Raw genomic sequence first — 25,541 nt, 5'->3', positions numbered from 1 at the left:
TATTACTTGCAGGGAACAAAATGGTTGCATTGAGTTTTCCAGACACAGTTACCAAAAAATCAGTAATCAAAAATAACTGAAGAGATACTCACTACTATCTACAGCACAGGCATAGTGGTATTTAAGAGGACAGCCTTTGATGTAGCAGCCTAAAGTGGCACCGGTTTTCTGACACATGGAACAGAGCTGTAGAAACAAGGTCAGAGTCAGAAAGGCTTTTGAAAAATAAAAAGCATTTCACAGAAATCAAAACAAATTCAAGTTAGGTAAAATCTTACACGAGAATCGGGTTCAAATTCTGCCACGGCAGATGGTGGAATTTGAATTCAATAAAAACAAATCTGGAATTATGAATCTACTGATGACCATGAAATCATTGTCGATTGTCGGAAAAACTCATCTGGTTCACTAATGTCCTTTAGGGGAGGAAATCTGCCGTCCTTATCTGGTCTGGCCGACACGTAACTCCAGAGCCGACTCTCAACTGTCCTCGGGCAACAAGGGATGGGCAATAAATGCTGACCAGCCAGCGACACCCATGTCCCACGAATGAATAAAAATAGATTTTACTATTCTTCAGCTGAAGCACCCACTTTACTGATTCCCTTTGAAACCATATGGAAAGGCACAGCAGGGTTTGTTTGAATGCCAGCTCAATGCCTTGCCTAATGGTGAAAGGGAAAAAAACAGCTGTGCTGGAAGAAGCTATAAAATTTCTCTGGATAGGATTGTTATAAATATGACTTTAGCTTTTATTTTATCTGATTGAGGAAACAATACCATTTACACGACCTGTCTTTTTACAAACTTTCCCCCACCCCAATCACAACAATGGCACCATGCAAAAGGGAAAGCCTGTACATCAAGAAAGCTGGTTGGAGGAAGTAAACATTGTTTCTGAACTACTCTGTACAGTTAGCCTTCTCAGGAGCAACCAGGTTGAGGTTTGTGATAGTTTAGCAACACCCCAGCCTGTAATTTCTGAGTTCCAGCCCGTCATAACTGGAGAGTAGCCCAAAGATACGCCGGGGAACTCCCGTCACAAGTCCCCAGGTAAGGATTGCATGGCAGTTGCCAGGGAAGTTTAAACTTCCACTGGATAATAGGCCTGCACTATGAACCATCCGATACTGCAATTTAAATCCCAAACTTTGGATGGTTTCAACTATCTTACAGTAATAGTTACTTAGAAAAAGTTAGAAGAATTAAAATGACTTCTAACTTCTAAGTAACTACAGCACTGACCAACCACACCACCTGCACTGCCACCCCCACACCCCTGAGAGACTCCCCCAAAGCCCCATGGACTCTTAATAACTGCCTCCCACCCCCCACTGACCACACCCCCCCCCAACTGATCACCCAACTCCACTTGAATTCTTAAATCACATTTAGAAACTTAATTTCCTTTCCACCCTCTCTTCTTTCCCAGTTTCTCAGACAGGGGATAATCCTCCAGCTTCTGTGTTAGCAGTTTAGCCAGACATGGCTACAAAAGTTGAAACATCAGTTCTCTGCTAATTGTTAAAGCATCACAGCACTGCCGCAAGCCGATTATATTTGGTAAGTGAAATATACATAAACATTTCTGTCAAAGGTTTAACAAGATGTTTGATTAAAAAACTTGAATCAGTGGTGAAAAATAAAACAATCAAAATATAAACACTAACAAATTTTCATATATTTGAAAAAACATAAATGCCAAACATACTTTGCAATGCTATAAATGCTGCCTTCCATCAGGTTGCTAACTTGTTTCTTTCCTCAGAAAGGGCATCTTAGGTCCAGTTTTATTACAGCCTTGTTTCCAAACATGGACCAAAAAGCTGCATGCAAAGGTGAGGTGAGAGTGATTGCCCTTGGCATCAAGTAGCATTTGACAGTGTGGGGTATCAAGAGGGCCAAGCAAAATGAATGTCAATGGGAACTGGGGGGAGAACTCCCCTGGATTCATAACTGGAAAAAAGGAAAATGGTTGTGGTTGTTGGTGACCAATCAACTCAGCCTCAGGACATCTCTGAGGAAGTCCTGTAATGTCCTCAGCCAAACTATCTTCAGCTGTTTCATCAATTACCTTTCCTATATCATAAGGTCAGAAGTCAAGGTATTTGTTGATGATTACCATTTGTGACTCCTCAGGTATTGAAGCAATCGTGTCTGCATGCAGTTAACATTCAGGCTATCTCCAACAAGAGAGAAGCCAATTATTTCCCCTCGACGTTCAACCACCTCGCCTTAACCAAAGCCCCACCAACATCCTGAGGCAACCATTGGCCAGAAACTTAAAAGGACCAACCATATGGCTACAAGAGCAGGCCAGAATCCTGTGGGGAGTAACTCACCCTGACTACCTAAAACCTGTCCACTATCTACAAGGCACAAGTCAGGATTGTGATGGAAAACTCCCTGCTGGATGAGCACAGCTCCAACAACACCTAAGAAGCTCAATACCATCCAGAGCAAAGCAGCCTACTTGATTGGCAGTCCATCTACTACTGCAACATCACCAGTCATCACCAACACACATTGGTAGCCGCTACAAGATGCAATGCAGCAGGTCACAAAACTCCATCAGTGGCACCTACCAAACCCATGAGCTCTACCATCTAGAAGATGCATCAGAATGCCTCTACCTGCAGTTTCCCCGTCAAGTCGCACTCCTGTCTGGCTTCAAAGTAAATAATTGTTCCTTCACTGTCATTGAATCAAAATTCTAGAACTTCCTAATAGCCACTGTGTACCTACACCACATGGTCTACAATGGTTGAACAATGTCCTTGAGAAGATGATGGTGAGCTACAATCAGGAATGGACCTTGCCAGCAATGCTCACAACCTGTGAATGAATAAATAAGCTAGATCTTTCAAAATTTTCATATTATTTTGCATTGTTTCTACAATGTGGAGCAGACAAAACACCAACACATACAATAGTTATTCCTTTTTATTGGGACAAATTATTTATGGAAAAAAGCTCACTACAGTAATTTTTTTTTCCCGTTTGGATCTGTTTCAGCCACAGTGAATGATGCCCTAAGCATCACAACAAAAAAAGATGAAAACTGTCCCATTTGATCAACCCCGGCTCATTGGTACAATCCAAACCAATCCCACTACTCTGCTCCCCTCCCATAGCCCGCAATCACCCTCTGCTTCAATTATCTGTTCCTTTTTTTTCCCTTTTAAATATGCAAAAGTTTCTGCCTCAACTACTCTTGATCCAAGTGAGTGACAAGGATGGAGGAAAACTTTAAGCAAGCTATACTAGATTCCTATAAATCAAACTAATATTTCACATTTACAGAGCTGCAGCAGAATTGGATCCAGTAACATTGTGTTCACTTGCTGCAGTGAAGGTATTTGACTAAACATGTTAATTGTCTTCTTTGGGTGGACAAACTCTTTACACCGCTCAAGAGTAGCAGAATGTCCTTGCCTTCTCTAATATCAAGGGTATAAGACAAGAGAGTATTTGGCACCAGTATTCTTCTGGGTTTTAACAGACCCCAGAATCCAATATCTTTGATCAAGGAAGCATCCTACAGACCAATAGAAGCATCTTTTCTATTAATCAGAGACATTTAGGAGCAAGAAAAATTACACAGGGTTGAGGAAGGTTATGGTTTATGCCACAGGCTTTACGAAACAATGCCCATCTTCAACCCCTCATTTAAATAGGGTGGAAGGTGCAAACATAAAAGAACATGGTAATACCAGCTTCAATGTATTTCATATCAGAATGCAATTTTTTTCTTTTGACTTCTAGATTAAATTAAGTCAAATACGGAAATGTTTCCTCTCTTTCAATGGTTCAAGCTCCATGAAATATAATCACGATTCAGCTTCTTTTATTCTAGGCTCTCATTCATCATTTGGGATAGATTTGTCACAAAATCCAGAGGAAATATGTCTCAGTGGGAGGTAGCTGAGTAACAAGTCAGCTAAAGGCCAAAGAATCAGCTAAAGTGTCGATGAAAGGGAGTGGTAGGTTTAGTGTAACTGCCAAAAGCTAGAACCCACTGTCTACTATTCAATTTGCATCAACTTGGTAGGTATTTCCTTCTAGATTAAAAACCCAATATTGTTTCAGTTGGAAAGGGAATGAAATAGCCAGTAGATTAGACAGTCTCCTAGGATAATCCACACACACAACTGGAAGAGCATACACAAAGTGAATGCCATGCTGCCACACAATACGTGATTGAACAGGCCACTGGAGTACTTAAACGATTGATACCTTTTGACTGTGCTGGAGGACCCCTGCAGTGCTTGGTAGACCGCATGTCAAGATCGGTCATGGTCTGCCACATTCTGTACAACTTTACCATCACGAGATCACCAAGAAATGGCAACCAGCAGGAGAAAAGGTGAAGGAGGCAACTAACAAAGCCCCTTTGTTGGTAGGCTGTCCATGATGGACTCATCCAACTGTGATACTAGTGAATCCAACCCCATTTTTCATTCAACAACACACCTTACCTTTCTTGTTACAGACAGCACGTGTAATGCAAAGGTATCGCCCAGTTCCTTTTCTCTACTGCAAACCATCTTCTTAAACCCCTTCCCCTACAACTAGCACGAACTGCTCACATGTCTGTCACTAAGATAAAGACGATCCAATTCTTCCCTTACAACCAGCTGACCAAACTTCCTATATTGTTCCAAGCTAGGCCACACACACACACACACAAACTCATGTTGTCTGAGAGACCCAGATACTGGGTCCATCAAACCTGTAACCAATAAACTGCTGACCACCCAGTGCTCCCTCTTGGTCCCCATGTTAGCTAATATTGTAAACAGTTCTCTCTCTTCAGGTGTTGTCCCTTGTTCTTTAAATTTATCATCACCCCTCTTCTCAAAAAACCAACCCTTGACCCCCATCTTGCAAAATACTGTCGCGTCTCCAATCTCCCTCCCTTCTGACCTCATATTCTGACCTTAAAAGGGCGGCATGGACAAGTTGGGCCGAAGGGCCTGTTTCCATGCTGTAAACCTCTATGACTATATATTGCCTACAAAAGTCAATTAATTATCTTAGTACCTGCCTTCAGTATGCCTTTGTGTTCTAGCTATCATATGCTGAAGACTGCTGACTTACAGTGGCGGAGACTGCCAATGGCTTTCAGGATGACCGCGAGCAACACTAGCCCGAGAAGGCCTGGCTTTGAACTGTACCACCTCAGGATGGGGAGCAGCAGTTGTTGGACTGGTTGGCTGACATGCAACATCAAAAGAACTCTTAAAATCTGGGAAGCAAGTTGGCGAAGGATAGTATTAGAGCTAACCTTTACTCAGTCTTACATTTAGGGAGAGATTGTGCTCAAGAGAAACCCCAATTAATGCCCACCACCTGAATACAATGAGACTAAATTAATTTACAAATAACAGGCATTGGCAGGGTTACCATAGTATGAGGACAACTGCTATAATCCTGGGAGAGGACAGCAGCCCCACAATGTCACTACCACTCAACCAGGTGGCACCTCAGGAATCTACTGAAGGACAGATTGCTGGTCAGTTGCAACACTTTGTAAGCCTCATTGAGCACTGACATCCTCAGCTATGTTAGAAACAAAAACTTGTGCAGGATTCCTCCATGCTGCTTGACATTGATGTCAGGTTTTCTGGCAAGCCTGCCAATACACCAAGCATTTCAATGTGTATATCCATCAATATTCTTCTGTACAAAGTCCATTAAAGTCTTTTGTGAAACCCTGGCTGAAGCTCACTCTTGCCCATTGCCACACCAAGTGCAGGTCCCACCTCTAAACTGTCCTCAAAAGTATGTGCATTGCTAGTTTCTGAGCTGACAGTTGTGAGTACAAGAGTGAATGACAATGTTGCTTCTTCATCACTATCTTCCTGGCCAGGTCGCACCTCTTGTATATCTGAAGGACAAAGGCACAAATGTAGGATAGTGTTGAGGGGAGGGTGGGAGAAAGCAAGAGGTGCATACTTACACCTCTTGCAGCTTGCAAATCAGAAAATATTTTGTGATGAGGGACAGTGGGATACGAGAAGGACGATTAAGTAGGTATGAACATAACCCCGCTACTGACCACAGTCTCAATCATGGATACTCCAATGATAAAATCATTGAATGGCTACAGTATAGGAGATCATTCGGCCTGTTGTGTCCCTGCCAGCTCTCTGTAAGAGCAACTCAGCTAGTCTCACTGCCCTGCCTTTTCTCTGTAGCCTGGCAACTTTTTCTCTTCATGTTAAATACCCACTTCCCTTTTGAGAGCCACTATTGAATCTGCCACACTCTCAGGCAGTATATTCCGGATCATAATCACTCACTGCATAAAAACGTTTACTTCTCATGTCAACCTCCTCAGTATTCTCAGGTTATCCACCCTTCCAACAGGAACAATTTTTCTCTGTCTACTCTGTTCAACTCCTCATGATTTTGAGCACCTCTATCCAATTTTCTTTTGACCATCTTTTCTATAAGGAGAACTGCCCCATCTTCACCAATCTATCCACACAACTGAAGTCTCTCGACCTCGGAACCATTCTGATAAATGTTTTCTTGACCATTTCTAATGCCTTTACATCCTCCCAAAGATGCGGTGCCCAGCATTGGATGCAACAATCCACTGAGACTCAATCACTGTACTCTTGCCTGGACTCAGAAAACACTGGATTTGTATGCTTTGTTAACCTCATTCTCAACCTGCCAGGACATCTTCAACTATTTATGCAAGTATATCCCCAGATCCCTCTGCTCAAGCACCCCCTTTAGAATTGTACCCTTTATCTTTTATTGTTTCTCCTTGTTCTTCCTACCAAAATGAAACATTTCACACCTGTCTACATTCAATGTTATCTGCCACGTGTCTGCCCATCCCACCAACCTGTCTATATCCTCTTGAAAACTATCACTGTCCATATCATTGTTCACATTATTTTCAGATTTTGTGTCATCTTCAGATTTTGAATGCGTGTCCTGCTCTTCTAAGTCTAGGTAATTAATACAGATGAAGATCAAGAAATAGCCAGCCTTGGAAGAACCCCATCATATATCTTCTCCCAGTCCAAAAAAAATAACTTTTCACACTAACAAAAGCAAAAAATACTGCAGATGCTGGAAATCAGCAATAAAAACAAAGTAGTTACTGGGTTTATCGTTGGATGATTGGGTTTATCCTTGCATCCTTTACGAACAAGTATGCAGCATTTGCAATTCTCCAGTCTTCCAGCATCACCCATATCTAAGGGGACTTGGAGATTATGGCCAGTGCCTCTGAAATTTCCCTCCTTACTTCCCTCAGTATCGTTGGATGCATCAGATCTGGTCCCAGAGGGGCATTCACTTTAAGTAAAAATAACTTTCTAATATTTCCTCTATCAATTTTTAATCCATCCAGTGTCTCAACTATCCCTTCTTCTGCTATGACTTTGGCAGCATTATCTTTCTCAGTAAAATCATATGCAAAATACTTATTTAGTACCTCAGCTAGGCCAAGCCCTCTGCCTCCATGAGTAAATTACTTTTTTGATTTCCCAATCATCCCTACTTCCTCCTTTTACCAGCCTTGTACTATCTACATGCTTATAGAAGACTCTTGGATTGCCTTTTATGTTGGTTCTCTATTTCTTCTCACATTCACTCTTTTCTACTCATTTCGTTTTCACTTTACCGTTGAATTTTCTGTATTTAATCTAGCTTTCACTTGAATTATCAACCTAACATATGTTATGGTGCGCAGTCTCTTCCATAGGAGTTAAAGGCACACAGCCATGCACGTCACCGAATAGTTAGCTGCTGCCTCCAGTTATGCACCACCCTGTCCAGCAAGGAGTGTGTCAGTGAGTGTGGTGCAATGCGTTTGGCTGATGTGGCCATCATAAAAACAACTTGCTCATTTTACATTATAACAGGAAGAACCTTGGGATGTTTTATTAAGCATACTTTGACACCAAGAGAAATATAAGGGCACATAGCCAAAACATTGTTTGAAAAGGTAGGTTTAGTACTTGGCAGTATGTGCAAGCTGTGAGATGTAAATGCAAGATATGCAGCAATGCTAAGCGTGAGGTGAAGTTATGAACATTACGTATGAATTGTGATCAATTAGAGATTAATGGTAGGCAAGTGATTGGGTGTGGTGTATAGAGCAGTGTGAGAGACTAGTGGGCAGTTGGTGGGCTAGGGCATTTTTTCCTCATGGCACTGCATCCAGATCCCTGGGATTAGACTCATGGCACTGCTCACTACACCCTATCTAGTCCCAATACTTTTGAGTGTTTGTCTGTAAGGCCTCCAGCCCCTTCCTTGACCGAGCCTGCAGTTCAGCTTTGAAAAATATTAGCACCTGCTTTCTGCCATGTATTCTAGTATCTTTCCCAAGTTGAACTCACATTTACATTGACTTATATTTCATGCTCCAGTCAAAGTGCACTCTTTCCTTTAAGTGCAGGCTTGGTTTGAGTAAAGCAGGCTGATTTGAACTTGTGCTAGTGTCTCGCACCTTTCTGCCCTGCTGTTCAGGAGCTGCCTACTCATTTAAATGATTGCAGCATGCACCACAAGCACACTGCTGAATGGCTGCATGCTGCAATCATTTAAATGAATAGGCAGCTCAAAGTTTATGTGTTGCCTGTATTGAAAGCAATGGGTGGGAGTCAATCACACATTTTTATTTATTTAAGTTTATTTATTAGTGTCACAAGTAGGCTTACATTAACACTGCAATGAAGTTACTATGAAAATCCCCTAGTCACCACACTCCGGCACCTATTCGGATACAAAGAGGGAGAATTTAGCATGGCCAATGCACCTAACCAGCACGTCTTTCGGACCATGGGAGGAAATCAGAGCACCTGGGAAGAAACCCACGCAGACCCAAGGAGAATGTGTAGACTCCACACAGACAGTGGCCCAAAATGGGAATCGAACCAGGACACTGGCACTGAGAGACAGCAGTGCTAGCCACTGTGCCACCCATTGAGATCCCCATATCTATTTTGGGGACTTAGCCAATTTCATAGCTATGAAGTCTCAAAATTTAATACAATGTTCCTCTTAATTTACACATAGCTCAGGCTGGGGATACTGGCAGGCAACTGACACTATTCTCCAACAATGGTGCAACCCTTCTCAAATTGTTCAGCCAGCAAATAGAACTGAAGGACAAAAAGAACGGAATTGATTGGATTACATGCGACACGTTACAGGCACATGGATCTCATATGAGATTCTGGTACCAGTACAAGACTTATACTAGTTGGCTAGAGTTCAAATCAATAACACTGTGCTCCTTCTTTCAGTAGAGGACAGTCATGTTAAGTTTGTTCTAGGAGTGTTCATTATTAGGTTAGTTGATGAAGAATTATTTTTAAACCCACTCTTGTTTCACAAGGTTTATAAGATGCCCTTTGTTTTGGAGCAATGAAGCAACTTCTTCTTTTCAAGTCTTCACTACCAGCTCCGCCTATTATGATGGCTTCCACCGCCTATCTTCTACTATAATCTTCCCACATGACCATATAAATACAGCAGAAAATGAGAAGAGGAAGGATGCAGAAACAAACAGGCAAAAGCAGAGGCGTGCGAAGATGAAAAAGTATAGGCAGGAGAAAGAAATTAGGCTCGCTACTTAAAGTAATTTACAAGAGTTCCCTTTTCTCAACAGTAAAATCAAACCTTGCAAATTGAGTCAGTGGTACTCAGGGGTCTGGAACACTGGTGTGTCTGGATGCTAACCTGGCTGGCTCCATTAAGACCACTTGGCAAGCACACCCTGTGAGGAATTGATTTAAAAGGCAAACCCAGGATGTGATGGCTCCTCGTAAACTCCAAGATCAACTAAATTTCAGGCTCCAGGTCAGAAGATCCTAACATAAAATAATTTGCCTCCTTTATATTTTAAAAAAGATTGTTGTAATAAATCAAAAATCTTATAATTTCATTATAGTTGAAATGGCACATGAAAATTGTAATTAACCTCCTTAACACTCTTTGCCCTCCCCACCCAGCTGGCAGTGAGCAGTTAAGACCACTGGAGCAAATTACAGTTGAAAAGTTTACACCTACAGTTTCCAATTTAAATGTGGACATCAAAATTTATAAGGGAAAAGCAAATACAACAAGATTTATGGCTGCAAAATATAGGCACCAAAGTCAGAACAGAATAGGTTTGTACGTTCTGGTCCAATTATCCCCCCCCCCCTCTAACTTCTTCAACCTAATGATAAGAGGAGAGAGACTGATGTTAAATGGCATCAGACAGGCATAAGACTATTTAACCTGATAAATAAGGGAAGAATGTACATATAGACGTTTCACAATGGTTAACAGTGGACTACCCAATACATAACCAAAGACGGAGAAGATGCAGTTATGGGCAACATGGTGGCACAGTGGTGAGCACAGCGACCTCACAGCGACAGGGATCCAGGTTCGATTCCAGCCTTGGGTGACAGTCTGTGTGGTCTTAGCACGTTTTCCATGTCTGCACGGGTTTTCCCCGGGTACTTTAGTTTCCTGCCACAGTCCAAAGATGTGCAGGTTAGGTGAATTGGCCCTTAGTGTCCCAAGATGTGTAGGTTAGGGGGATTAGTGGGGTAAATATGTGGGATTATTGGGATAGGGCCTGGGTAAAATGCGCTGTTGGAGAGTTGGTGCAAAATGATGGGCCAAATGGCCTCCTTCTGCACTGTAGGGATTATATGATTCGATGAAGAGGACACTAGGAGTCGGCAAAGGGAAACAGACAGGTTAAGTGAGTGGGCAAAAATTTGGTAGATCAGAATATGATGTGGGAAAATGTGAACTTGTTCACTTTGGCAGGGAGGATAGAAAAGCAGCATATTATTTAAATAGAGAGATTGCAGAACTAAGGTACAGAGGGATTTGGGTGTCCGACTATATGAATCAAGAAAAGTTAGTTTGCAGGTTGTGCAGGTACAGCAAGTGATTAGGAAGACAAATCAAATGTTGTTTATTACAAGGGAAATGGAATATAAAGGCAGGGATGTTTTGCTACAGTTGTACGATATGTAGAGTACAGTGTACAGTTATGGTCTCCTTATTTAAGAAACAATATACATGTGTTAGAAGCAGTTCAGAGAAGGTTCACTTGGTTGATACTTGGGATTTGGGGGGTTATCTTATGAGCAAAGGTTGGACAGGTTGGGCCTTTATCCATTGGGGTTTAGAAGAATGAGAGGTGAACTTATTGAAACACAAGATCCTGAGGGGATTTGACAGGATGGATGCTGAAAGGATGTTTCCCCTTGAGAGAGAGACTAGAACCAGGAGACACGGATTAAAAATAAAGGGTCCCATTTAAGATGGAGATGAGGAGAAATTTTATCTCTCAAAGGATTGTGAAGCTTTAGAACTCCCTCTTCCCCAGAGAACAGTGGATCATTGAATATTTTTAAGGCAGAGACAGATAAATTCTTGACCAACAAGGGAATCAAAGGTTATCAGGGTAGGTAGAATGTGGAGTTGATGCCACAATTAGATCGGGCCAATTGGCCTACTCCAGTTCCAAATTCATATGTTCATAAATCACATAGTATTTATTAGGTGATCCCCAAACTTGGGTTTTAAAACTCTATACATTATAAGATGGGAAAAACCGTGGAATATCATGGCCCAAATCTCCGGATCAGAGTCGGAACCTGTTTCCGACTATGATCAGGCAAAAATGACCCACTTATCTTCCTCCAATTTTTCTGGCAAATCTTTCAATGGAGGATCCTGCTAAATTCACTCAGTGCAGGAAACCTCGGAGTGAGCAACAGAACTCCATGGAAGTCACACCCCTTTTTATGGCACTAGCTGTTATATTCTGCTAAGAGTTTAAATGTCCCAAGGGTTCTCAGTATGTTCGTGAATATATATGAGTGAACGGTAGAATATGTAGGTGCAAGTGGAAAAGGGGTAGGATGGGTGGAGTCAGTGGGCAAGGGAGTCGAGTGGCAGGTGGGTATGGTGACGAGATCAGGTCAGGTGGGAGCTGGATTGGGCAGTGGGGGTAGTCAGATGTTGGGGGGGTTATTCAGATCATGTCAGGGTGGGGCAGTGTCGGTTGTCTCATTACCCAAGGTTAGACTGGGATGTTTCTAACAAACATTTCTTGGGTAACTATTCAATTAAGTTGAAACCATTCAATGACATCTCCAATTCAAACTCAAGTTGGAGACTTTTTCAAAGGGTCCTGTGGAGGAGGAGAATTGCTTGTCAGAGTGGCACACCTTGGGGTATAAGTCCGGTCTCCCAACAATCTGGAGACTAGAAGATCTGAGCAAATCTCTCCAAGGAAAGTTCACAAATTACAAAAGGTCTTCCTTGTGAGCATCAGCATAAAGCACTTGAAGCTCAGGGTGCAGTGGAAGATAGATGCATTAGTAAAGGTCTGCTGCACTCCCAGAAGTGTAGCTTAACCCAAAATATGAAAACCAAATACTAAGGCTTTAACAAAATCAATACAAGCAATTCTTCAAGGTCCATTTTTTAACCAATGGGACAGTATCGTATTGCATTATCTTTAACTAAATCCTCCTGTCAAATTAGTTTAAACATGCTGTTGCCAAGAACATAGCATACAGGAAACATAAATAAGTTGACTTATATAAGTTGACAAATAAGTTAATTAAATAAGACTTGGAAAGAATCTCTCTCTTCCATCCAGCTCTGTGCATCAGGCTAAATTAGATTTACATTTAAATAAAAAGGTGGAGTTTGTAAAAATCTAGTGGTCAATCAAAAATACACACTGTAAAGAATGAACCTGATGTACAACAGCAGAAGCTGGAATGTGAAAAAAAATCAGTTCAGAAAAACAGAGAGAGGAACAAAGAAGTGAGTTCACAAAAGGCTGATGAATGGGTGCAAGAAAACAGTGGGAACTAGCAGTCAGCATTATTGTAGCAAGTCTGACACTAAGACTGCTTGTGTTCATGAATTTTGTTTAGTCTGAGAACTTGAGGCAAAAGTGCTCAGCAAACATTTTTATTTCCCAACCATGTGACGTAGACTTAATCATTTCATAGAAACATCAGATCACTTACACAAGACATATCACTACAATGAAATGCACATGTTTTGGTCAATGGAATGCTTAGGATGTTTAAATTTTTGTCTGTAGGTGAAACATTGTATGAGATTACAGAATCATAACTGTGGTTTGATGTTCCAACATAGAACTGGTAAAAATGCAGTTTCAAACCTACGAGTCTTAAAACAATGGGTTATGCTGCATTGTCATTAATAGGCACTTAACAAAAGCCAGAATTCTCCAGAGGAGGGCAAGCACCACACAAAGAGGGAGAGAATGAAGAAAAAAAATCACAAAATGGCTGGTGGTAACCAAATACATTTGTGACAAGAGGTCCACAGCAGGTCAAATCCCCAGTCAAAAGGGTGAATCACACATGCTAAGTGAAGTGAAATGAAAATAAAATTACTTTAAATCTTCTCAAAGATAAATGTAGCCATTATCTAAACTAAAACATTACTGTTGGTGGTAAAGTTAAAGTAGTCCCAGGTAGCTTTATTTTCTTTTAAATCAATTGCTCTCTCAATAATTCAACTGGCGTCAGGCTCTGCGCACTTGCTAGACTAGGGCAGACAAAATGGGAATAAGGTAATCCCCTTGGAGTGCAGCCACACTGGCGTCAAAAATATCCGATTTTCAGATGCATTTTCCAATTTAAAAAGAAAACTGAATTTTGCCTAAAAAGGTCAAAAACACCAGGCTATTTTAGTCAGCATTCTTCAGAAAGACTAATCTGTTTAATTCCAAAGTTGCTCAATATAATCATATGTTAATTTAAAAAAACAGTGGCAATTCCAGGAAGCAGCTAAGTGACATGAGGCAATTGAAGACCTGCCACAACAAGTTGTCAGGTTACCAATGCAGTAGTTAAAGCTGCTGGTGGCTTGTAGCTCTGCATTCAGCAATACTCCTTGCTGGGTTGTCGTGACTGCTTGCAATAAGATAAATATTATATATGATAAAGAGGCAACAGTTAAACAGTCTTGTTGGGCTCTTTTGTCTCTGCACATTTTTCATGTTCTGGTTCCTTTCTATGGGTATGTAAAATGTTACCAGACCCATTTCTTGAGTTTACCTTTAATCCTGCATGCAATACAAAAAAAACTTTCAGGGGCCAAAATGATCATGGAATTGTAACTGAAAACATTGTTGACCTTACTGAAGATTGAAAGATTAATGATCCAAATATTTAAAATGCTACGAGGAATGGTTAATATAGATGAAAAGTAGGCGACTTAAGAAGGACATGTGTACTAGATTAACAAGGCTCAAGAAAGATTCAAAATCAGGAAGAATTATTTTTCCCATTGCAGAGTAACATATGTGGAATGAACCAGCAGCTAACACTCATGATTAGCACCATTGGAAAATAAAAACAATTGACTGATTATCTAGTTAGGAGTGGGATTGGGGGTTAGAAGGTGGCAATCACATCTTACAGAGCACACCAGCGCCTGCCTGGGTTGTTACATTGATGGAGGCAACAAGATATGGAAGGGAATTGGCCAAGGATTAACTAGCGAAAGCTGGAAGTTGAGACAGATACTTTGAAATACTTGCTTTGCTTGGGAGAAACAGGAAATCAAGGTGTCTTTTTTACCGGACATTCAACGGATTGATGAGACTCCATGATTGAGCATATTACGTATGGTATGTGTGGTGGCTTTAATATCTTAAACCATATATGCTTCTTTGGATACCTCAGCCACAAGGACTCAGTCATCCATCCTTATGACTCACCAAGTTAGCACCAAGCTGTACAGATCAAGGAAGTTCCAGGGTTATTCTTTTGTCTAAGCTGTAACTGATCTCAGATTGTACAGTGGTAATAGTCATGCTTTAAGAGTTCATGTTTTAAGAGTCTGAGTTGAGGTCGGGGTGCGGGGAGGGCTGTGATAAAAACTGGCAGGGGGTGCTATTCATTGCCATCCAGTTCCCAACTGGCAGAGTAGGTGTGTAAGCTCTTGGGTGAAGCTAGGATCAAACTTATAGACACAAAGCCCTACAAATTTCAATAGCCCGCTGACACTCATTCACAAAGTTCACAATGGCAGAATTAGCAGCATTTGGGACCCTAGGGGCTGCCATTGCCCATAGAGCCCCACCTCGGCAGAGTCACTGTTTTTAGGTCAGAGAGAATACCGGTAGGAAAAAGGAGGGGCTAAAATGTTTCCTCTGCTACAGTGCTTGGCTGTGCTTACTTTGATCTCACTCAACTGGCTATACTTTTGATTTTAAGTTACAGCTACCTTCTATATGAGAATTATTAGCCACATATCTTAAATAGAAGCAAAACTAAAACTTGCATATATGTTGTACCTTTAACATTGAAAAACCATTCCAACGCACTTCACAAGAACTATAAAATAAAATTTATAAAGTGGATACTTTAATATACATAACTGAAATAGAAAATGAAACTAAGGTGGCAAACTGTCAGAGTTTTTGAAGAGGCCATTTTGCTGAAACATAATCACTAAGTGCGCAAAGTTTTCCACTACCAAGATGCATGTGCTGTGGACAGTGTATTCATATAAAATTTTGTGATTAAAAATGGCTAATTACAATGCACTTAAATGGAGAAGAACCAAACATACTTAATTTCTCAACAAGTGAAATACAACTGAGTATGTTCTCTGGACAGTGTGTACATTCCATTAATAAGGCATTGGAACACAGTAAAAATCACCATCATAAACTTGCAAATATTGTAAAGGAGGCTCAACTGAGAAAGTAAAAAGGCTTAACTTTTCAACCAAGGGTTTCAAAGTAGCTGAAAAACGAGTGATTCTACAAATGTGCAGGGAGAAACTGAAAATATCGAAAAGGGAGTGCTGAGAATAATACTGTGAAATGTGCAGGGACCAGGAGAAGATAAACTATAGAGGGTGTGACAACACCACATACTGGAACAAATCTTTGGTTTAGTGGGAGAATTCCTGCATCAGAGTCAGAGGGTGAGGTTTTTAACCTCAATCCAGATAGCAACTGCCAGTTTCTGGCTCTGGATTCTGGTTTAATGGTATTCTGGTATCAAGTGGGATACTCGTGTCCAGAAGGTAAGTGCCACCCACAAGCCAACAATCATCCCCATCTCACTGTTTTGGTTGTGGGAACCCATAAAGAGCTCCTGTAGATTAGCACTAACCACGCATTGGGCAGGCGCTGGCGATGACCATGACAGGAACATTCAGATGGTGGACTATTAGATTGTCAATTAACCTAAGAATTCTCCCACTATTCTCCAAGGGAAGACTCAGAAGATACGAACAACATGCTGAAGAAAAAGATATTAGGAGTATACTGAAATAACACGGAACATCAAAGGGCTAAAACAGATTTTTGGAAGGCATGTTAGAGCTGCAGGCACAAGTACATTTAGTTGCTGCTTCAGTAGGGCAACCAGTCAGAAACCTGATGCACTGCCCTCTTCAGATGTGGGTCACAGAACAAATCAAATTCTTTGTTACTTATACAAATTCAAGTTCTCGGAATAATAGAAACATAGAAAACCTACAGCACAAACAGGCCCTTCGGCCCCACAAGTTGTGCCAAACATAATAAATAGGAAATTCCAATAATCCAAATGAAAGGGTAGTGAGAGTCACATGACTTCTTTTGTTAACTAATCAAAAATGCAAGTGTTAAAAAATGTATTTAACTTGACCCCTGGACCTGCTGAAAATACTCTTCAGTAATTCCATATTGGAGATAAAATCTGATAGCTGTGTTTAATTATAATGACACAAATGGGAATACAGTCAAATCTCATTATAACAACCTTACGAGACTGTTAAAATCTACCAATGTCATTGTATCAGAGTTTTGAGCTCCTGTATTAATAATAAAATTTGTCCTCGAACCAGGAATTAGTTATTCTTACAAATTCTTAAGAACAAAACTTTTATGAACACGGTTCCACCCGATTAAATAAACTAGAATGCAAGTTCTATGTCCTAAAATATAAAGTCTACATCCTGAGAAACAATCTGGCCTTTAATGAACATTCAACTTTACATATTTCTGGAGTTTCAAGCACTATCCATTTCAGACTGTCACACAATAAATATATCCATTTTAAGTTGATATTTAAAGCTTCTGACACAGTCAGCAGCAAGAGATTGAAACAGGAAGACACAAATAGACAATGTCAGATGTGTCAAGGAGCAATGGGCATGAGTGCGGAAGAAAGAATCAGCCAGCCTACTCTTGTGCATTTCCTTTCTGCAAGATGGCTAGAATTAGCTGGATGTGGAGCGCAATGCAAGAGACAACATTGAAGGAAACAAATGGAGAAAGACTGGGTAATATAGTGGGTTAGCGAGGGTTTGGACATTCAGAATAGCAGCGAGAAATGGAGGTGTTAAATAAACCCTACAATCCTACAATGCCTATCCTATACAATTTGCAGCCAGGGGTCAGGCTGTATGAAACTGGGAACACGCAGCTGCAATCTCTTTGCATTTGCTTCATCAGAAAGAGAAAAGAGATTTCAAATAGGAAGTTTCCCTGCTCTAAACAGAAACCATCGTTTCCCTAAAATTCTCATTTAAGTAGCAACATGCTACCCTATTGTGTTCAACATGGGTTATTCAATCTTGGGTGTACAAACGAAATTTAGACGTTATCCACAGGAAAAGGTTCATCTTCCTTTGTCTTTCCTAAGCTCTGTTGCTAGAATTGCAAATCACTGTAAGTGGTTTACTGGACTACTACAACACACCTCCTTCAAACTTCTGATACAATGCGATTAACAAAATGTCTATAAAAGGTTCCAAGAACTGGAACCCTTCAATGCATCCCTTCAGTGAATCTCTGGAATTCTCTGCCCATTGAAGTGGTGGAGGCTTCCTCGTTGAATATGTTTAAATCACGGGTAGGTAGTTTTCTGATCGATAAGGGAATTAGGGGATATGGGGAGCAGGCGGGTAAGTGGAACTGATTCGCTTCAGATCAGCCATGATCTTGTTGAATGGCGGGGCAGGCTCGAAGGGCCAGATGGCCTACTCCTGCTCCTATTTCTTATGTTCTTATGCGTTAACCAGAACTAACTCTTAAAATTGCTTTTATTTCTAATTGCTCTGTTGAAATGATTTACTACAGCGAAAATAAAATTATCACAATTTTCCCTTTCTTGCTCATTTCGGAATGTTCTGAAATTGCAATGAATGACCACAGAATATTGGGTTAAAGATGGTGCCTGACATTCATTCACTCAACTAAAGATCAAAAGCTCCAGATTTATAAGTTTTGCATGTTCAAGAATGAAAGATCTGGTTAATACCTCTACAATACGCTAAAATTCCTCATCTTACTTACTGTCTCCCGTGCGATACTGATAGCCTCCAGCAAACCATACAGCTTTCCTCTTACAAGAAATACACCAGCACACCATGTCACACAGTCTTCATGCATCCAGTATTCGTTAGTGTCCATTGGGACTAATGGAGGCTGGTACCACTCTTCCAAAGACAGCTCACTCTTAGGCTTCTTACTATCGGAACATTTAGTGGCCTCTTCAACATTGTCCAAACCTCTGCGTTTCTGGCCACGGGTTGTTGCCCCTTCCCTTGTTCTAGACTCCTGATTTTGTCCTGGAGTTTTATTTACCGCATTCCTAATAGAATTACAACTAGGACTAGAGACAACTGTACCAGCTGGCTCAGTCTTGGTATCTTTTGACCGGGCAGTTTGGTTGCTCAAAGGTGTATATCCTCCAGGATAGAATGGTCCAAAAAGATCACCTTGCTCCATGGCATTTGCAGACTGGCCACAAAGACAACAGACTAGAAAGCTTTTCTGAGAGGCCTCATTAATTGTAGGACCCAACGTCAAGCAAGAGGATTTTGGAACTGCACCATGCGACTGCTGCTGGGAATGTTTTTTTTGTTTAAGACTGTTGCTATCCTCCTCGGCGTAGTTTATTACTGTGCACATGGAATAACCCTTTGTCTCTATCCTAATGTAAGGTGAAAAACTATCGTATCGATCGCGTCGGTCCTCAGCCTTAAGAGTCAATGCCCTTAGCTTTATCTCAGGCTCGTCAGGTGCAAAGAATGACGAGGGCTGTCCCCGCCGTGTCTGCCGTTTTTTACCTGCCGGTTTGCGTATTCTTTTTCTTGCTGTGCCCCTAGTCCTCTGCTGTGAAGGTTGTTGCTGGGGCGATATGCAGTTCTTTGGCTGCGTGGCATTCCTACTGCTTGCCAGCTGCTTCCTTCTGCTCCTGTTTAAACATTTGAGGTCAGCTTTACCAAACTCTTGCTTACTGCCTGAAGTATGCCCCTTCCAGGAAATATCTGTCAACTGCTTTGAAGATGAGGAGGCACTGCAGGAAGATGGGGCAAGGGAATGAGAAGTGCTCAGTTTTTTTGCATGTTCCTGGCAAGTGCCTGGAATTGAGGTAGATTTATTTTTATTGAGTTTCTCCACAACTATTGTGCCTGCTTCTCCATGGTTAGCCTCATTCTGTTCTTGCATTTTACATTCCAAAGTCATTTTTTGTGAGGAATCTCTGGTGCAGGGAGAGCGTCCAGCACCACTCCTGGACTTCTGTTCTGCAATAGAGCTGAATGACTTGCTTCTTGGTGGTTGAAACCTGGTAGGAGTCTTTGCATCCCTGCTTCTTCTTAGTCTCTCACTGAGGCTGCTAGATGTTCTTGACTTGGGCTGAGTTACAATATTTTGCACAATCTGCTCTAGTTTCATTCCTCTTTGCCTTGGCGGAAGAATCTTCCTTTCGAAATGTTTGGGCTCATCAGTTTGGAGAGGTTGATCTGCAAGTTTCTTCTGATTCACATGTTGTTGACTTGCCGTCCTCCATTTCTTATTATCCTGGGTTTGAGCCTGATCCTGGTGCAGATCAGCTTTTGCAACCAAACAGCTATCACTCTCGTCATCAGAGATGCAGACTACATCACTGTCCTCGGACTTGGCCACCAAAGTCTGCTTCCTCCTGTTATGAATTTGTGGCCCTGCCTGAGTAGATAGGACTTCACACACACTGTCACTACTAGGGCTCTGGCCACCTTTTCTTTCAGAGTTCGGATCAGGGTCTCCTCCCTCCTCTTCATGATCAATGTTTTTGCCAGATTTGGCTAAAGAGAGACTCATAGAAATGCTGCATGACATTGATGCAACATTATTTTTTTTCAAGTCTAATACATATCCTCGAATGTCACACTTCCCCTCTGCTTCAAGAACATTTAGCTTATGCAATTCAAGAGAGCAAGGCTTTATCCTGGGATGGCTACTTTCTGACCTCTGCAAGGAAGGAGACATTTGTTCGCTCACTGAAGCTGAATTTCTGCTGTTCTCACACACATTGTTAACTACCTGTACTGATTCAGGGATCTCCTTCAAATCCAATTTGGCTGCAGAGAGGGTGTCATTTGCGTCATTAATAGAAATTTGGTTTTCAGCTTCCATACAACTATCAGCATTACTTAGGAGCTTTTTAGTTACTTCAAGTCTTGATGTCAGATCTCCACTGCATAGAGAAGTCACACTATCTGGTGAGCTGTAATCAAAATTGACTGGGCTGTTACTTTGGGTGATTCCAGCATCTTCCAAACAAGACACCTTTCTGTTCTTTAGATCAGATGTTAAAGCCACTTCTTGGTCACATGGCCACTCTTCAGTTTTTATACCCTGCTGTGATAAGATATTTTCTTGCATATTTTGAAAGTCTGTAATGTTACTTGTAGCAAGTCTCACATTATCTGAATTCTGCTGCACATTACATACATTGGGTGCTTCGTTGCAAGTTGATAACATGTTGGTTCCAACATTTTCCGTGTATACTCTCTGGCAACCATCTGGGCTTATTAAACTTTGTGATGGTTGTATTGAAGTTGAAGATACTTTACTTTCCTCACAAACCGGTGAAACATTACGCTCCCCTTCTGTTAAATCTTTTGGACATGTTTTATCAAATGCATCCTCACTCAGGATTTCTTCAGATTTAGCTGGTACTGCGACTTCTGAACATTCAATGACATTTTCTACCTTTATTGTCATTGTTGCCTGGTCTTTGCAGCTTCTATTCAAGTCACAGACAGGCTGAAGTTTTCTCTCAGTATACTGGTTACTCAAGCTTTTAACACCAGTGAAGCCATTCTGTGTTTCACAGTGGTCAACCCTGCCCAGCAGGTTTCCGTTGTCACATTGTTCCTTGTTGTTTGGCCTATTCTCTGGTGTCGAAGGCCCAGTCAGTTCTATTACAAGCAGTTTGGAGTCTTGTTCAGTTTCAGCAGGACTTAGAGGATCAAGCCATTCATTTTCCTGATGTATTTGTTCAGAAAACTGGCATACAGAGTCATGCGTTTCCAAATCAGAAGAAACACTAGATTGTTCGTACAAGGTTTCCTCTACAGTATCTAATGTCTGTTCGAGTGGACTATCACATGATTCAGGTCCAAGGCCTGCAGAAGCAGCTAATGGTAAATCTAAGTCCAATGTTTTGAGTCTGTGCTGGTTCTTAAGGCTACAGTCTATTCCATTTTCAAGGCCTCTTCTAATGGATTCCAAATCACCAGACTGTGCCAACACAGAGCTTTCAAATGATGAGTCAACATAATCGGTAGGTATGCATGAATCTAATGATGCTGGTACCATCTGCTGTGACTGTACACAAACAGATGGAATAAAGAGCGATGACAATGGCTGCTCATGCAAGGAATGCTGCAATATCCGTTGGGAAGAGAACAGGTGGGGCCGATTGACATACGAGACAGTGACTGTGGTACTTGAGATGGCATCATCCAAGTGTACCTTGTCAGTCTGAGGTATAGTAGACCCAGTGTTGGTCTCCAAGTCATCAGCTGCATTTTTGGTACACAAATTGTATTGCGTTTCCATGGTCCCACTATGCAATAGTTCTAAAGGGTCATTTGCCTGTAGCCCCTCTCTTTGATTTCTTGAACAATCAACAGAATAATCCACAGGGATGCTGAAATTAATTATGTCATCCTTTCTGTTTTGTAAGCCATCAGCCTGGTCCTGTCCTGACTCCATCACAGGACTTTTTCTGCTTCACTCTGCTTCTTGGGGGACAAAAAACAACATATAACTATTTAATAGTATCAATAAATAATAAACTATCTTTACATATAAAATTAAAAAATCTATTTCATAAAAAATGTGTAGTCTCTTACACCAATAGATGTCCATCCAGAATATCTTAGAATTTGTCAAATAACTTCATATACAATTATTTTAAAATCCAGTTATTGGATTGATAAATTAGGCAGCTATTTAGTGTGTAGCAGAATCACACAAACAGTAACATGCTGAAAGACAAGTTCATCTGTTTTTCATGGTGTTGCTGGAGAGAATTGGTCCTGAAGGGCCAGGACTCTGGGAGAATTTCCGGATTTGAAAAGAGTCACAGTATTATTTAACATCCGCCTGAATTTGGAAAAATGACAGCCTGCAAAGAATAGCAGCAACTCTGACAATGCAGCACTCTCTGAGCACTGGCTTCCTCTACATACTCAATATAGCAGGGCTTAAACTAAGTATTTTGTTAAGAAGAAACCGAGTCAGTCTATCTCTTTCCTTGAAAGAAAGCAACTTATCTGCAGCATTGACACCAAATGGAATATATTGTGGTGAGGCTGGTTATCTTTAGCATGGGAAATGATTTTTAAAGTGAGGCTGATCCAGATAGGCTGACCTTGCTCAGTATAGCCAAGTACCGTTATTAACCAGTTATACATTTTATTTACATGCAATCCATTTTTTACTCATTTCTCATATTTTCCAGGGAGATCCTCCCTCCCTCTCAATTTTCTTCTACTAGTATTCCTTTCTTCTCAAACAGAAACTTGTACAAGATATGGTTTCATAGACATTATTTAAACCATTAATATCATCCCATATTTATAATTTTTACACACCAATGTGAACCAGTAACTTCCACCAAATACTAATTTTCTGACTGTTGGTTCCCTTATTTGAAACCCCGTGATAAAAGTGTCCTTGCAGGAACAATCATTTGCATGCTAAGAGTGTCCATAACATACAATATGATGGATCATGCAAATGTCTGGAGCTAGGCTGTAAAAATACAACTTGAGATGTCAAAACTAAAAATGTTTTTTTTAAAAAACTGTCATATGGAAGTTACAAATTGATTTTCAAGCAACACAAATATTGTGCAAGGTTATGGCAAAAAAAATCAGCTATTTACCAGCAATTCAGCTTCCAAATATAATTTATTTAGAAGTGTAAATAAAAACCTCCTGCTTACATTAATTCTGGAAAAAGGCATGCACTTATTGGAAATATGAAGTCGATGAAAAATTCCCTGCCCCAACTGCAGTTGCCCAATTAATACCATTTAAGCTAACAACAGCGGAGGGAAACTAATATTAAATCAGTGTTGCACACCACATTGATCTCCACCAACACAAACCCCACCATAACAGACAAAGACAGAACATCAAGAGACAGTGATCTGCAGAATTAAGACTCAAAAGTTTAGCAGCCAATTTCTGGCATAGACATATACATAATATATATATTATATTTGTAAAGATTACCAACATTTAAATAGTAGGATTGTGAAACAAGAACACACCGCTAAGGCGTTATCCTTTGTCCTTAGGTGGAGCTTCATCAAGACACAAAGACCGTCGCCTCAGTTAGTGCTGCATGCACAGTCTCATTCATTTCTACTAATTACCATAGCACACTGAAGAGCCGCATCCTTAGTGGATGGAACAAGGCAACACTGATCTCAGAGCAGACATGAAGTACATGTGCAGCACAGAGCAGGAAATGAAACTGTATTTCTCGATATGGGGGAGGGGGATGGCTTGTAAGGTAGAGGGGCACTTGGCACTTTTACAACCAATTTATGTTTCACCTTGGGTTAAGAGAGATTTTTTTCTCTCTAAAAAGGCTCTCAAATACAATAAGATGGGGACCAAAACATAAGTGTAGTATTTGAAACAATATTGCTTGGATGAGATGATCAAAAAAAGGACTCAATTCCTCACAAGCTTTTAACTGATTTATCATGACATGTGTTAGTGGAGCTAAAATTCTTAATGCACTTCACTCCAAAGTACAGGGTGACAGTAGTGAATCAGCAATTTAAGTTATAAACTCGAGGGGCCTGGCTTGGCTCCTCTATTTAAATATACAGACATCCCACTGTAGCAGGCGGAACTTTTCGGTAATGCTGTACATCTGTGGGTGCGAAGCCGATTGTTTAAAACTGGGGGGGGGGGGGGAAAGAATCAGAATCAGAGCCCCAACTTCAAACGTTAGAAAAAAGGGCTTTGAAATCAAGAGGCAGTTGGAGGGGAACACAGAAGAAGCCGGCGGGGAGTTGGCATTAAATGCAGCAGGATGATAAATACACAGTAACTCACCCTGCCCGGGATATCGTCTGAAAGCAGGGGAGGGGGTGGCGGAATCTGGAACAAAAGAGACTGTGACTGAACAAGGAGTGTATTTAGTGGGGGGGGGGGGGGGGGGAAGAGAGCGCGTTTTAAACTCTGGGCTGCGCAAGATGTTAAATCGGAACGTTACCTTCCACAAGACTCATCAATGAAGGCTGGAGGATGAGACTTTTATTGAGCAATAATAACCCCGACGGCCTAGGAAAAGGACTGGGGGGGGAAGAGAGGCAGCGCTGTGTCTGCCCGGCTTTCAAATAAGCGGCCGGTCCACATGGGGGTCGGGTCCAAACAAAGGGAAGAGCCGCCCGCCACCGCCTCCCTCAGCACAGCGTCTGTGTGTGAAACAAAGAGCCTCCGCTGAAACCTGGAGCGGGCCCACAGCAAACAACCACTGCCTTCCTCCCCTCACCGGGCCGCACGGGCTCGCTGACTCACTCACTCCAGCCCCAGGCTGTGTAGGCCGCCGACTAGGCCTCGCGGTGTTTGGAAACAAAGGACGGGAAGTGCGGAGCGTGGGAGGCAGGGCCCCGGCTCCAGCGTCCGCTTCCTCTACCCGCGCCCCGCCTCACTCGCCCCGCTCGCTGCGGTTTACGGAGGTCCTCCCTCTCTCTCTCACCTAAAGCCAGCCTTCTGTCTGGCGCAGTGTCTCGCCAGGCCCGGCCGCGCTGTCACTCAGGAGACCGTCGCCATGGCAGCGCCGTGCGCCTGTCACTCACAGGGAAGGGGGTGGGGCGGCGCCATGGCAGCATCTTGCGCCTGTCACTCAGGGAATGGGGAGAGGAGTCGCCATGGCAGCGCCGTGCTCCTGTCATTCAGGGGGTGGGGCGTAGCCATGGCAGCACCGCGCGCTTGTCACTCACAGGGAATGGGGTGGAGCGTCGCCATGGCAGCGCCGCGCGCTTGTCTCTCAAAGCCACCGTCACCATGGTAGCCACAGGCTCTGCCTCTTGTTGGTGTTGTTTCCAGCTTCCAGGGATGCTGAGCCGGGGCCCTGCCTCCCCAGCTCCGCACTGCCAGTGCAGAGTTTCACACTTCCAAACCCTCAGGTACCTCGTTTAGTTTATTTATTCGTGGCACAAGTAGGCTTACATTAACACTGCAATGAAGTTACTGTG

The 25,541-nt window shown here is 41.8% G+C and overlaps 1 protein-coding gene across 11 annotated transcripts in view; it reads right to left on the bottom strand.

The window, feature by feature from the left end:
• Positions 1-25,156, bottom strand: part of LOC144501520 (uncharacterized) — a 41,718-nt gene extending 16,562 nt beyond the window's left edge. Inside the window, exons 1-3 of one of the 11 annotated variants that reach the window (XM_078225333.1) lie at positions 25,043-25,156; positions 18,338-22,059; positions 93-186 (exon numbers count right to left, since the gene is read on the bottom strand). In XM_078225333.1, coding sequence (XP_078081459.1) covers positions 93-186; positions 18,338-22,030 — 3,787 coding nt within the window. In that variant the 5' untranslated portion in view covers positions 22,031-22,059; positions 25,043-25,156. The other 10 variants (XM_078225335.1, XM_078225329.1, XM_078225328.1 and 7 more) reach the window with 10 other exon arrangements.
• Between the last annotated feature and the right edge of the window lie 385 nt (positions 25,157-25,541).

Source organism: Mustelus asterias, chromosome 12 (assembly GCF_964213995.1).
Source record: "Mustelus asterias chromosome 12, sMusAst1.hap1.1, whole genome shotgun sequence".
In the NCBI taxonomy this organism is placed as follows: domain Eukaryota; kingdom Metazoa; phylum Chordata; class Chondrichthyes; order Carcharhiniformes; family Triakidae; genus Mustelus; species Mustelus asterias.
This window is presented reverse-complemented; position numbering and strand designations above follow the sequence as displayed.